The 14,067-nt window shown below is 42.1% G+C and overlaps 1 protein-coding gene across 2 annotated transcripts in view; it reads left to right on the forward strand.

The window, feature by feature from the left end:
• The window catches only part of LOC139606557 (PDZ domain-containing protein 4-like), a 50,899-nt gene that overhangs the window by 16,629 nt on the left and 20,203 nt on the right, over nucleotides 1-14,067 (forward strand). For both annotated transcript variants that reach the window (XM_071458808.1, XM_071458809.1), the window contains 5 exons: nucleotides 6,306-6,359; nucleotides 9,738-9,840; nucleotides 10,854-11,100; nucleotides 11,176-11,260; nucleotides 13,785-13,883. In XM_071458808.1, coding sequence (XP_071314909.1) covers nucleotides 6,306-6,359; nucleotides 9,738-9,840; nucleotides 10,854-11,100; nucleotides 11,176-11,260; nucleotides 13,785-13,883 — 588 coding nt within the window. The remainder of the gene's footprint in view (nucleotides 1-6,305; nucleotides 6,360-9,737; nucleotides 9,841-10,853; nucleotides 11,101-11,175; nucleotides 11,261-13,784; nucleotides 13,884-14,067) is intronic.

Raw genomic sequence — 14,067 nt, forward strand, 5'->3', positions numbered from 1 at the left:
TCCTCTTTTCCACTGTTACCCAGTTTCCCCTGATATCACCTTTTCTCACTGTCTGGATTCATCCTCCATCTCCTCGTTCTCCTTCTCTTTCTTCTTCTGACCACTCCCTGTCTCCTCCTTCAGCTCTCCCCCTCCCTCCCTCCCTCGGGTATGATTATAGTATCGCCGCTTTCCCTTCAGCATGCTGGGAATGAAAAATGGATCCCTCGTTCCATCTCTTTCTCCTTTGTGTGTGTGTGCGTGTGTGTGTGCGCTCAGGCACCACAGGGAGTGGGTGGGTGAAAGAGATGAATGTCAGAGGAAAGTGTGTTGATGTCAAACTATTTCTGCTGTGTGTGTGTGTGTGTGTGTATGTGTGTGTGTAGATAGATGTGGTGGAAGTGTGTGTTGATGGAATCAGTAAATAGTTAATGAGCAGGGAGGAGAAGCGTGTTGGGGTCCCGGGAGGTGGAGATATTGATGGAGGCTCCGACGCACCGAACACATGGCAACAACAATACAGGACAATAAAAATAATCACCATCAGCTCCATATGTTCGTGTTCAGTGTGTCAGTGATGAGAACAGTTTGCAGTGTGAGTCACTTTCCTGTGAAGCCCCCACGGGTCTGAGAGCTGGAGGCACCGGCTGCTTCCACTCGTCGATACTTTCAGGTCCCTGAGTCCTGTCTCCATGTCCGGTGTCATCCCGGCGACGTCACCATATTGGTCCAGAATTAAATATCTAAACAGCAAGTGGATGTGTTACCATTACAGACGTTCATGATCCCCATAGGACGATGAAAATCAGGTTGTTATACGACAGCTGGAGCCGGAGGCGTCGTGTTCTCAGGTTGTATCTGTCCATCCGTAGGTACGCTCTTCTGTCACATTCTCGTGAAACCGATATCTCAGTGACGCCTTGAGGGAACTTCTTTAAATCTGGCACAAACATTCATTTGGACTTAAAGATGAACTGATGAGATTTTGGTGGTCAAAGGTCAACTTCACTATGACATCATAATGTTATGCAAAAACACCTCTGGCTATATTCAACTCGGGAAGGGGAGATTGTGACGATATTTCCTACAACTTGGTTGGTTGGCAGAGGCATAAGACTGCAATTTTAATTAACCTCATTAACGTCCACATGATGTTTCTCTATAATAAAGACATATGATGAGTGAAATAATCAGTCGACTCCATGACTGAGTGTTTCCACCTTGAACCAATCACAGTCTCATAAAAACAGATTCAGACAGTCAGGGATTCATACATCATAGAACCTGAGGAACCAATCCTGTCAACTTGTGAGGATGGGGGGGCGGGGCTAAATACACCTGAAACCTTGTCAGTACAGAGAGCCAGAGTTAGCATTAGCACAACCACTAACACTGTGTCAGCCACTGCCAGTTACAAGCTAACAAACAACATGAACAAATAAAAGATGCTAACTACGCTAACGGTTCTGATCCGTCTGCTAGTCTCTGATTCTGGTCTCAATAGACTCCTCATCTGAGTCTGGGTCTGACTGAGGCTCCAACATGAGGCTGAGTCTCTGATGTTTCCTCCTCTAACATCTTCATCCTCTCTGCTCTGTCACCTGGACACCTGGAGCCAGCAGGTGGTGGGCGGGGCCAAGGCCTGATCTAGGGGTGGATCATGAGAAACAAAATATGAATCATAGCAGAGTATCCTTACAGAGTTTAAAACATGTCTGAAGAGGAACTTTTACAACTTCAGTGATCTGAGATTAAACTTTTTCACTTAATTTTACAGAATATATCTGAAAAACTAAAGATTTAATTCATATTATTAACTGTTACAATGTCTATGAAACAGCTCATATTGTGCACTTCACAGGTGAAATCAGGTTGGATGGTGGGTCCAGGTGGGCAGGGCTTGGGGCATGGCTGAGGGCGGTGACTGTTTTGTTGTGACATCACAAAGTTCCAGAAGTCCTGACAGCTCATTTTAAGGCTCCGTTTTTGAATATAATATATAATATTTAATATAGAACCTAGACCTGCTTTATAGTGAACAAACACATGGACATCTGCCTTTATATGGAGCTTTAAACATATTGGCACTGATGCTTAATGAGCTGTTAATGAAGAAAATGTTTACTGGTTCATTAACATATTTAATTTCATTCCATAAATTAGAGCTCACTCCACAGATCCTCTGAGGTCTGGAGCATAATGAAAGCAGGGAGTGATGAAACATAACAATCAATATTCCTCCAGTAATGAAGGGTAATGAAGTCTCAGCTCAAGTGTCCGTAATTTAAAACTCAAGACAAACTGTTGACTAACCTCTTGGTCAGTACAACTGTTGAGGCCGTCTGTGGTGACAACCTGTTGGAAATGATCAATAATCCATCGTCACTGGAATAAAACACGAGAGGCCCCTGAGTGAGATTCGTCCTGTCCATCCAAACACACAGACACAAACACACAGACACACAGCTCCATTAGGAGGAAGTCTGATACCAGCTCTCCTCTCCTATGGGAGACAGCAGCGTTATGTCCAACAAAAGAGGACAGTCAGCTCCTTTCTTCCGTTCCGTTATTCATTTCACACTTCACTTAGCTGTGATTTCTGACGGGCTAATGTGCTGGAGCCCAGTCAGGACACTTATTGTTTCCATGCCCGTAACCCACCCACACACACACACACACACACACACACACACACACACACACACACACACACACACACCGGTATAATGAGCCAGAGCTCAGCAGGGAGCTGAGGAACATTGTAATTATCATGCACAGGCAAAAACTCACACAATCCACACACACAAACAAACACAATGACACTGGTGTACTGCATATCCAAACCTGACAGTGCCATCCATCTATCTGCCAGCCCATTATCTGCACACAGATGTGCAACGTTACAACCACAGCCACGAACAGAGAGTGAACATCAAGGCGATTACCACCAATTAAAGCTGAGATGGAGCCGGCTGTAAAACACAACATTATGTTCAATTAAAAATGACACAAAACATCAGATTTGAACCATTTCAGTTACACATTTAATGTATATGTTGTGTAATGTGTTTGTTGAATTAATAAGCTTTATAAAGTGTTGCTGGATACAATATTTTTACAGGATCATACATCATGTAAAAAGTGATCTGAGATTTACTTCCTCTGTTCAAAGACCCTGTGAGTGTTTCCTTCATGCACCATACTTTAAATAAACTGCTGACACAAGCAGCAAACGTGGTCCTCTTCCAGTATAAAGAGTTAAATCTATTTTATATGCAGGGTTGGGTTTAATTTTTTAAAAGAAAGATAGAACTTGGTTGTTAAAATGGAATATCTGTATGTATATTAAACTTCATATATAAAATATATTTACATATGAAATAAAAACATATATATCAAAACTATAAATTAAATTGAATTGATTTCATATACTGACATATATGTCTAGTCCATACAAATATGTATGTAAGCTTATATTGTAGACATATATTGTTGCCTGTTAGTATATAAAGTCTGACACCAATTTCTCAGAATGGGAAGAAAGACATGTTTGAAGTTAATAAGAAGCATATAAAGTATATAGTTTATATATATGTTATTTTAATAAATTTGCATGTGTGAATTAAATATATGTTGTTAACAAATGTGGTGGCAACATGTTATAGCATATAAAAATACAAACACAAATTTCATATATATCAGCAGAGGAGGAAATCTCAAGACACACACACTGACAGCCTCATTTACAAACAGTGGAAGTATCGAGGGTCCAGTTGTTTACAGGAGGAGACGAGATCTAACAGATGTGCTGGTCTGACCCTGCAGATGTTTGTGGCCCAAACAAAAGTTTTCCAGAGACATCATGGGATGGTTTTTATTAGAGGAACTGCAGTCACCAGAGTCAAGACGAGACCAGAGGAACCGAGTGGAGCAGTTCTCCATAACCACAAACTGAATGCACACACACACACACACACACACGATTGTGGAAATTCCAGCCGAGCTGTTTAATTGCAGATGAAACACGCACAATCACTGACCGGTTCACAACAGGCCTGATAGATGATTGTGGTTATTGAGTGGGTATTGACTTGTGAAGCCATTATGTTCACCGACACACACACACACACACACACACACACACACACACACACACACACACACACACACAGCCAGTCAACCTGCAGAGGCCATGTAATGCATAACAATCAGCCCTGAAACAAAGGCAGGGAGGAGGAGAGGTGTGTTCAACAGAGCTGTGTGTTTGTGTGCATCTATTCAAGCATTCATGGGCTGATGTGTGTGTGCGTGTGTGTGTGTGTGTGTGTATGCGCGTCTCACCTGGAGGTAGCAGGTTAGCATGTGCGCTCAGAGGCCTTCTGCTTGTGTCTTCAGGCATTAGTGAGACGAGTGTGTGTCTGCAGACATTAACTTGACGTGTGATGATTCCAGCCTGCTAGAAAACCTAATAACAAAGACACACAGTATTTTTATCATTATTACAGCACACATACACACCCACACACACACACATACTGACGCACATGTTCAGCAGAAACACCGAACATTCCCATAAATAATTACCTGCATGTTCATTTCCGAGCAGGTGTTTCTTTTCACACCGGCCCCAGAGTGACGCCGCGGCTCACTCTGTTCTGCTTCCAGCTATATTACTTATGTTAATGTGTGTCGCTGGTGGCTCATTGTATGTGAGCTCGTTATGAGCTGCTGATTGAGGTGGGAGCGACCCGGGGGCCAGAGACTTCCCAGTAAATTAGCATCTGTTCTGCCTTTAGTGTGCACCCCTGAGCAAAACACTCTGACGGGCCCTTAATGTGCTCGTCACATGTAGCACCGAGGTCTGAGTGAGGGGAGAGTTGAAAATGGTGGATGTTAATTAGACCAATGAAGAAGAATTTATAATGTTTTTGGCCACTACAGGGGACAGTCCTATTCAGTCTGGTGCACACAGTACAGAGCAACACTATCGTCCCACTGGTGTTTGTATCCGTGAGTCTCAGTCCGGTGTTCCCGCTCTTTTAGCCCTGTGTTTGGTCTCCACCAGCTCCTGAACTTAAGGTTTCCTTAGAATAACAATTGTTGCACAAAACACCCTTAAGTCTTCTCCTTAAGATGTGCACTTAAGTATTTAAGGTTTTCTCGGTCTACACTTAAGCGATCACTTAAAACGACTTAAACTGTTGCACAAAACACCTTAGTGACCAAAGTAAGGGAAAAAACTAAAGTTGCCTCTGACTTAATTTCAACATGACTGAGTTTATAGTGATAAATCAAGAAAATGAAGGCGTCCCAAGAGGAGTGGGAGAACCCAATGAAAACCCTTAACAATGAAGAACTGGGGCCAGTTGCACAAAACACCCTAAATTAAGATTTTCCTTAAAATCTGAGTTAAGGTTTCCTTCCTTTGCACAAAAGACCCTTAAGTCTCCTCCTTAATCATAAGACTAGAGTCTTAGAAATGCAGTCTTAGGACTGTGGTCCCTGTCTCCCCAGCTGCTGAATGCTGCTCTCTGACGGTGTCGGTCTGCTGTTTGCTGCTGAGCAGGTGGTGGACATCATTTTCATCAGAGTTTGTTTTAATGAAAACCAATAATATGTTTCTGCAGTACAGGAGTATGCAGTTTCAGGCCAACACAGGCTTATAAGTGAAAACCTCTCTGTATAGTGACCATGTCTGGAGCCTTTAAAAAGCCGTTTCTATTGAATTAAAACCCACATTTGGAGATATAATCTATAAATAAGACTCAGTAAGTCCACTGACAGAAATGTCATATATGACGTATATGTCCCTGTGTCAGGAGTGATGTTACCATGTATGTCACCTTTCACACATCACATTTATACATCCTCTGGATATATGAAGATAAAGGTTTATAAAATATATGAAATACCCATACTTTGTATATCGTCATATATTAAAAAAATACTTATTTGATACATTTTTATGCAACATTACATTGCATTAATTTATATAGGGAAGTTTATTAGATATAAAAATTCTATATGCTTATATGGACATATATTTATGGAACATGTCTACAATATAAGAATACATACAAAACATACATATTTGTATGGGCTAGAGATACAAGTCATTACATGAAACTGAAATTTGTAATAGGTCTCATATAAAATTGTTACTTATATTTGTTTTTTATATCTTCGTATATTTCAGAATGTGGAAATTCAGTATATGTAGGTGAATATATTGAATTTCCATACAGGTACACTGTTCTCTTGTGTGATTTCCTGCTCCTCTTGCTCAGTGACATCATCTGTCTCTGTCTCCCTCTGTCTCTCATTAGCAGAAAGGCTGGACTAACTCCCTGCGGCCGATGGACAGACATGGAAACATAAAGGTAGGACACACACAGAAGTTACCATCCATCAGCTTCCAGTGATCCTCCTGCATGAGTGACTTCTCTGTCCTACGTCTCTCCATCCGCCTCCTATCAGTCATCTTTAATAAGGTCCCACTTCCCGTAAAGCTGATGATAGATGGAGAATATTTCCTCCCACACTGTCGCCTGTTCGGCCTTTAATCACTGATTTATGTGAGGACAGATTGATGAGTGTGCACACTTGTTTTGAGGAACATCCAGCTTCTCTTTCATAGATTCACACCTACATGACTTTGCTCCCTGACCAAAGTACATCACACTTTTTCTCACGTTTACACCTCAGCCAATAGAAAGACATCGTCAGATTCTGACATCGGTGTTAAGCATCTATGAGTCTACGCTGGAAAATAAAGTAGATTCAAGTTTTTTTTGTCTGAATACAAACTTTTTTGATTGTGCTGTTGTGGATGGTGGTGAAACACACACACATTAAACATTGTTTAATTCATAATAATACATTTCCTTCAAATTCACCTTTCCTTTGCAAAACAAACCAAGTTTCATTTGGGATGTTAATGAAGCAGAAGCTGATGTTTAAGTTCTGTTGTTGTGCTTCAGTGTGAGTGACACCAGTTAAATTCACCAGTCTCATTTAAAGAAGTGATGGGTGTTTCTATGGCAACCATGTCTTCTCTTGGCTCTTCCCCTGAAAACATATGACCTGTTAAATATCCAGGTTTACATACAGGAGCTTTACAAGGAGCCAGTCGACCTCAGAAAACTTGAAACTTCAATAAAGATTTTGAATTAACTTCATTTCTTGAGTTCAGGTTTTGAGTTAAACTACATTAGAATTTTTACTTCTATTACTTTACTCCAGGTTAGAGTCACATATTAGTTTACATCATCACAACTCATAAGTTTTACTTCTGTTTATTTATTTACTTTTATTTAATATTTTGTTAAACAAATGTATTCTTATTTACTTCTAAGTTAGAAATTGATTCAATTCCTTTTAATTACTATTTTATAATTTACTGTGTCGACCTTTTACTGTACAACTCAATAAACCCACAGTCATGTGGATCCTTAACTTCATCAAGGTTCGTTTGTAAACTTCAAACATGAAGAAAAGTTTCATTCATGTGTCTCAGGCCTCTGAACAGACAATTCACTGCACCTCAAAAATGAATCCCTTGTAAACAAACAACCCTGAGTGCAGGGGATTATGGGTAGAAACAAACAGATGTACTCGCTCATGGACACAACCAAAAGAAATCAGGGCTGTTTATGTTTGTTGGAATGATCCTAACTGGTATTAACACTGTGCAAGAGCCGAAATTACTGTCAGGTTTGTTCTATAGTTACAGTTTGTTTGGATAAATGTCAAGTTTTCGGACCCTGGCAGATCCATGGATCCCAGTCTGGAAACAAATGGAGGATTCCTGTTTCCCACATTTCAGCAACTTCCCAGAACAAAACTGTGTTTGAACCTCAAAGCATTTCAGGAACAAGCTGATAGACACTGATTTATTTCCTCAAACCAGAGACACCACAGGAGGTCTGAATTATGCAGTCACATTAATTCATTATCAGTCAGCCTTTGACCTTGGTCTCTTTTTTATTTAAATCGGTTTAACCTTTAGTTTTTTAATCATATTCCTCAGATGCTCGATTTCTAAATTCTGGTTTGATTTATTAATCGTCATTATTCCTAATTCTTTCACTCCTCATTTATCTGTGCACTTGGCTGCAGCTAAAATATTAGTCATAGTTCCTTTGGTGCTCATGTTAAATCACTGTTAAAACACCACTGGCCTTGCAATGTAATTTTCAAGGGATGTGGATGTTAAATGTTCTTTCTGTCCAACACTTCAGCCTCTGCTTCTGTCTTCAACCTAACAGATTTGTGTGGATTCTCTGCTGATGCTCATGTTCTCCTGATTTTTTCTCAATCATCACCTTCTAGACTAAATTTCCAATTGTGCACAAGAAACAGCTAAATCTAATTTCCAGATTTAAGATTTACTGAATCATGCTCCTCAGATGATGAACTCTCTGTCACTGTCATAAGAGGTAAAACCGGGCCCTGATATTTTGCAGTTTTACTACTATAAACCCCCTGAAACCCGACTACAGACACTCTGCAGTGCACTGCTGATTCGTACCGTTGCAGAGTTGAGAGGCAGCGAGAGAAGATCAGCCCCTGGCTCCTGTCGCACCCCCACATAGCCAACCAATCACCGCATTAAGTTTGACAAAGCCTCTCCTGCGGGGGGGCTGTGTTTACTGGCCCCTTAAGGACTGATCCTGTCAGGTGTGACAGGTGTGTTGTGGATATTACACCAGAGAAGTTCAGAAAAAGCCACGATTGCCAGTCGCCACCACTGAGCCGAGTCACAGCACACAACAGTTTCCTATTATGAGAACACAGTGAGGAGCCAGTCAGTGTGCGCTTCATGCAATTTCATCAAAACTGCAACATGTCGCACAACTGTGCCGGTGGTCGCCGCACGGTGCACTGAGGGAGAGAGAGAGGTCTCTGCACACACGACCTGCGTGTCGTTAATGTTACACCCATTAAAATCAGAACAAGCAAAACCGCCGTTGTCATCACAACGACAGGAAGTCCATCACATGACTGTTCTCACTCATGTCTCAGTCACAGCTTTAAAGACATCAGATGATATCACTGTGCATCTGTGCTGTATGTACGGTGGCCCTGAGAGCTCAACACACTGCAGCTGAAGAAAACACACGAATAGACAAAACACACACACATTCAGGAAAGAGCTTCAGTTTGACAACACGTGCTGCAAATACTAACAATTACAGAAACATTATAATAACCCCGTCTCCTTTGGTTTTGCTGTACCAGAGGATCTCACTGTGTCCTGGCTCACAGGGAAGGGCCAGCTGAAGAACAGCTTTAAATGAATTTTAGAAATCAATTCTAAAATATACGATACTTAGACCAGGATGATTTCTAAGTATTTCAGACTGTAGAGTTCAGTCCTGAGCTGCAGCATTTTGAACTGACTATAGAGGGTGGACTGATTTAAAAAAATAAAAGACTTACAGCTATAATTCTCAAATGATAAAAACAAGAATGCAAAATTTTCCTCCCCTTATTATCAAAACTGAAATGTGCTGCAAGTAGCACAACTTCAGAAGTCACAAAGCATTGAACAAGTATGACCCAGCTGTATATTTTCTTGTGTTGTGAGCATTTGCAGAGTTTTGAGCCACCTTACCTTCTCAGGGCCACCGTATGTTTGCTGCAGTCAGAGCTCAGCCTCTGGATCTTCAGAAATCACATTTATTCTTTACTTCCTCTGCCTGTATAGAAATTATAAATCTATATACAACATCCTTTAAATCCCCTCCTGTCATAAGGTCAGAGGACGGAGACCCTCCCAGCTGCCACTAGACAGACCACAAAGCTCCCAGGAGCCTTTGCACCAACCCGGATCTGTCCGCAAGAGTCACAGGAGGAAAGGTAAACCTCAGCCCACCACCTGACAGATACATGTGTGAGCATGTGTTTGATTTTCCAGTTGCTCCTTTCATCTGCGTCTCGGAAGTTTTGAGCTGCTGCCAGACGGGAATCCTCTTTTTTTCCCTTCTCATCTTTTAGTATCATCTCTTTCCATCACTTCCCACAGTCTTTACTTGTTACATCTCCTCTAATCTTTTCATCGGATTTCTCTTCAAACTCTTCTCTTGTCATATTTTTCTCATCTTTCATCTTTTTCCCTCCCAACACTACCTCTCATCTTCTTTTCCCACCATCCTCCTACATACAAAATCATTTTGTGTTATCACTTGACTTTTACCATCTTTTCTGATGTTAGTGCAGCGTTTTATCATTTCCTCTCATCTGTCTCACACCACCTGTCTCCTTTCCTAACTCGTATTTTTTATCCTTCATTCAAGCAAACAGTTGCCGTGATAAAAACACACATGGTTTAGAGCCTCTATTTTGGTTTACTATGCTTTATGAGGTCTCTAATTATATATTTTGCATAACTCATTCTCTTGATTTCACCCAGTTCAGCTCTCCAGGATGATCTTGAAATACATTTAATATATTTTTTAAATAAAAATTAAGAGTAAGTAAGTCCATGTAATACTGGAATCCCAGTGTGATATTCTATTGGGCAAATATTTAGGGCAAAAAGTTGAAGTCTGACCATCAGAGCTGCAGTGAAGCAGAGATCCGTCTGTCGTTTGGGCTTCAGCTGAAAAAAAAAGAGGCAAATCAGATATTTCTGCTGAGGTGTGAGGTGACTGTACCTTTAGTTCACAGGAGCGGGTGACAGTGAAATGTGACCACTCAAACCAATGTGAACATGTTTTCTCCACAGCCTGAGGCTCATAGATGGATAATGAGAGAACAGGATGGATAAAAGTCTGATCTCAGCTTCACTGGAGACTTTATATTTTACAGCCACCAGCAGATTGAAAAGTTTTCTTTTCTGTCTGTTAATCTCAACCCCCTCCACCCCTCAGGTACATTAGTGTGCAGCATCAATGGGACCGGCAGCACCTCCATCTCCTCTGTTGCCATGGTGGCGATCCCCGACTGCGTCGACAACGCCACGCAGACGGACATCAGCTTCCAGAACATCATGACGATGGGGAGGAACAGAGGCCATCATCACCACCACCACGGCCGAGGAGGCGGCTCCTCCCCTCCACCTCCTCCCCCATCTCCTCCCTTCCCTCACCTCATGGGACCGTACGGGATCAATGAGTTGTACGTCCTCACCTGCTGTTTCTTTTTGTGGATGTTGAATAAGACTGTGATTGATTTTTCTTCCCCCCCCTCCAGCTGCGTATTTGAGTACAATGACCCCAACGACTACTTTGACGTCTCCAATCATGAGGTGGACCGGCAGGACGACCTGGAGTACGAGGTGAGAACCCTCCTGCTGCATTCCCATAAACCAAGCGTCCCCAACGATGAAAAATATCAGGCAGTTTTTCATCCAGTGAGACGGTTGCTCTCAACCCTTTTTCAAGTACTGCCCCCACTGTAATGAGCTTAACTGCCTCAACGCCCCCTCCTCAAGAGAGAGGAGCTGCACATCTGTGACTCTGCATAAAGAAGATGAACAAAGCCACATGTCTGATATGAGTCACGCAGCCTGATGAACAGATCTGTAATATAAACAGAGCAGAGCAGCCTTGAGTCCTGTAAATGTAGTTAGTTGAGAAGCTGTTGTCATGATGTGAAGACAAGAGAGAGTGCGACACCAATCATCGACTCAGTAAGGAACAAAATAACCAAACAAATTCTACAGCACAGGCTGCCTGAACATGTGATGTCTCAACAGAGCAGATGGGATTTTCCACACTGTCTGTGCAGGGGATGAGTTTCTCTCTTCATGTCAGTGACAAAGCTTCTGCTGCTGCTGACCTGCTGCTTTCACCGGGCCTGGAGCAGCACGGGAGGATTCCCGGTGGGTCGGGCTGGTTGTTGACCTGCAATCCAGACAGCAAAATAAATCCGGCCCATACTTGGGCCACACACTTGCTTCTTCTTGCCCAGTACACGTCCAGTTTCCTCGGCCCAATATACAGCACGATTGCAAGATGCTACTTCCACATCTGGACCAATTCTGGCACACACACAGAAAATCTTCCAGCTGTCTCTTAATACCAGAGGATAACAGCTGGATTTTGCCCAGATGTGGAAGTATATGAGCCAGATTCTGGCCAAGGATGCAGGCAGATGTTGGGCCAGAAGTTTCATTTTGCTATCTGGGAAAAAGCTGGTGACAGTTGTTAAACACAATAATTTTATAAACAGATCACTCAGGCTGTGGAGTGAGGCTCTTTAAACAAACTCTGATGATTTTTATGAACCTGCTGCTCAATGGATGTTTTTGGTTTCCGGCTCCAGTTTGAATAAAAACTCTAGAGACTGTTGAGTGAAAATCCAGGAGCTTCAGAAACACTGAAACCAGCCCGTCTGACACGTCACATTTTTTCCTCACATCTGCAGAATTTTGGGGAAGTGGTCCTGAACTGGTTTGGGCCCTGGCTCGAACTCTTTAAAAAGCAAGGGTGATTTTTAAGGAAGCAAAATGTCTTTAAAATGCAGACACAACAGCAACAGGTTTTTTCCTTCAGCTACACAGAAGTAATCAACAAATGTTCCATGACGACGGTTTGGCTTTAAGGCCTTTTAACCTCTTTAGTTTAGGGTTCAGTGCTTCAGGGCAACTTGTCACTGTTACTGAGAAAGAAAAAAACCTTGAGTTTGGAGAGGAGGAAGACAAAATGAATAAAGAAAGGAAAGGAAGGTTAGAGGTATGAGAGGGAGGGGAAAGCAAAATATGGGATTTAGGAGGATGAGTGAGGAAGGAAAGAAGGGAACAACAGCATGAGGAGATGAATAATTGAATATAAAGATTCATGAAGAGGGAGAAAGGAAATGGAGGGAGGATAAGAGGGCAGAGGGAAGGAAACAGAGCAAGGAATCCATGAAATGAGAACTGGAGGAGGACGGAGAGTGGCAGAGAAAAGGTTAATGAAGATACAGTATTTCTGGTGATGCTGTAAAAATAATCCACAGTCCTCAGAAATGTTACTGTTTGGTGGAGAACATCAGGGTGAGTGATGGTCAGACTGGTTTTCAGTTCAGTTAATAAAACGTCTAATGGACTTTGTCTTTTTCCGCTCGGTTGGTTCGCTGCTGTTTCCTGAGACAAACGGCAGTTTGGTCATTAAAGAAGCCAGCCCCCCCCCCAATCTCCATCATTGTTATATCCACATAAATTACTTCCTTGTTCTTTGAGTTACATCCTTCATCTCCTCCTTAAATCACTTCCTCCTCTCTGCCTCTTCACTCTGTTGATGCCTCCATCTAAAACCAGATCAGGGCAGTTGCTCTGTAATTAGTTGATACTGGTTTTTGGTGGTTGTAACGAGTCTTTGATGGTGTTGGAGAATCTCAGCTTGTTTTCGATGGTTGAAGGTATTCGGTGGTCTTTGAGGGGGTAGTCTATGGGTTCTAATCTAATACGATCATAACCTTTGATGGTCAGAGCTGGACTTTGGTCTAAGATCATCTTTGATGGTCTAAGAGACTGTGCTATGATCGAAGATGGTCTGTTCTAGGAAGTGGTTGGTTTTATAGTTTTAGGGTTAGATCTGATCTGCTCTGATCTTTGATCCAAGCTCATTGTCAGTGATCAGTGAGACTGTTGGATCATCTCTAAAGTTCTTTATGTAGCGTTTAGCGATACAGCGTTTATCCAGTGCATGGTGCCGACTCATTAGCTGTTAGCTTCAGCTTTCATGAAGTTTGACAATGGCAACGTCCCTGACGACCAATAGCAAAACTGTTGACAGGGCTGAACAGAGAGCCTGAGAAAGTCGACCTAAAGACCATCACAAACCAATCAATCACTCCCCCTTCCCCTCGTCCTGCAGGAGGTGGAGCTGTACAAGTCCAGCCAGCAGGAGAAGTTGGGTCTGACGGTCTGCTACAGGACGGACGACGAGGAGGATCTGGGGATCTATGTTGGAGAGGTGACGACACGAAGCATTGATCTACTCTTCATCCCTTCTGTCAACTCAACTGATTTATTTATATAGGAGAAATATATAAAGCCATGATTCATTAAGTCGGCTCACATGGTGTTACTCCTTCATTCAGATATTTATTTATTGCATCCATCCTTTAAATCATTTATCCAATCAATTATTCACTTTC

Source organism: Trachinotus anak, unplaced genomic scaffold (assembly GCF_046630095.1).
Source record: "Trachinotus anak isolate AG129_WGS33_773 ecotype Australia unplaced genomic scaffold, CSIRO_AGI_Tana_v1 ptg000022l, whole genome shotgun sequence".
Taxonomy (NCBI): Eukaryota; Metazoa; Chordata; class Actinopteri; order Carangiformes; family Carangidae; genus Trachinotus; species Trachinotus anak.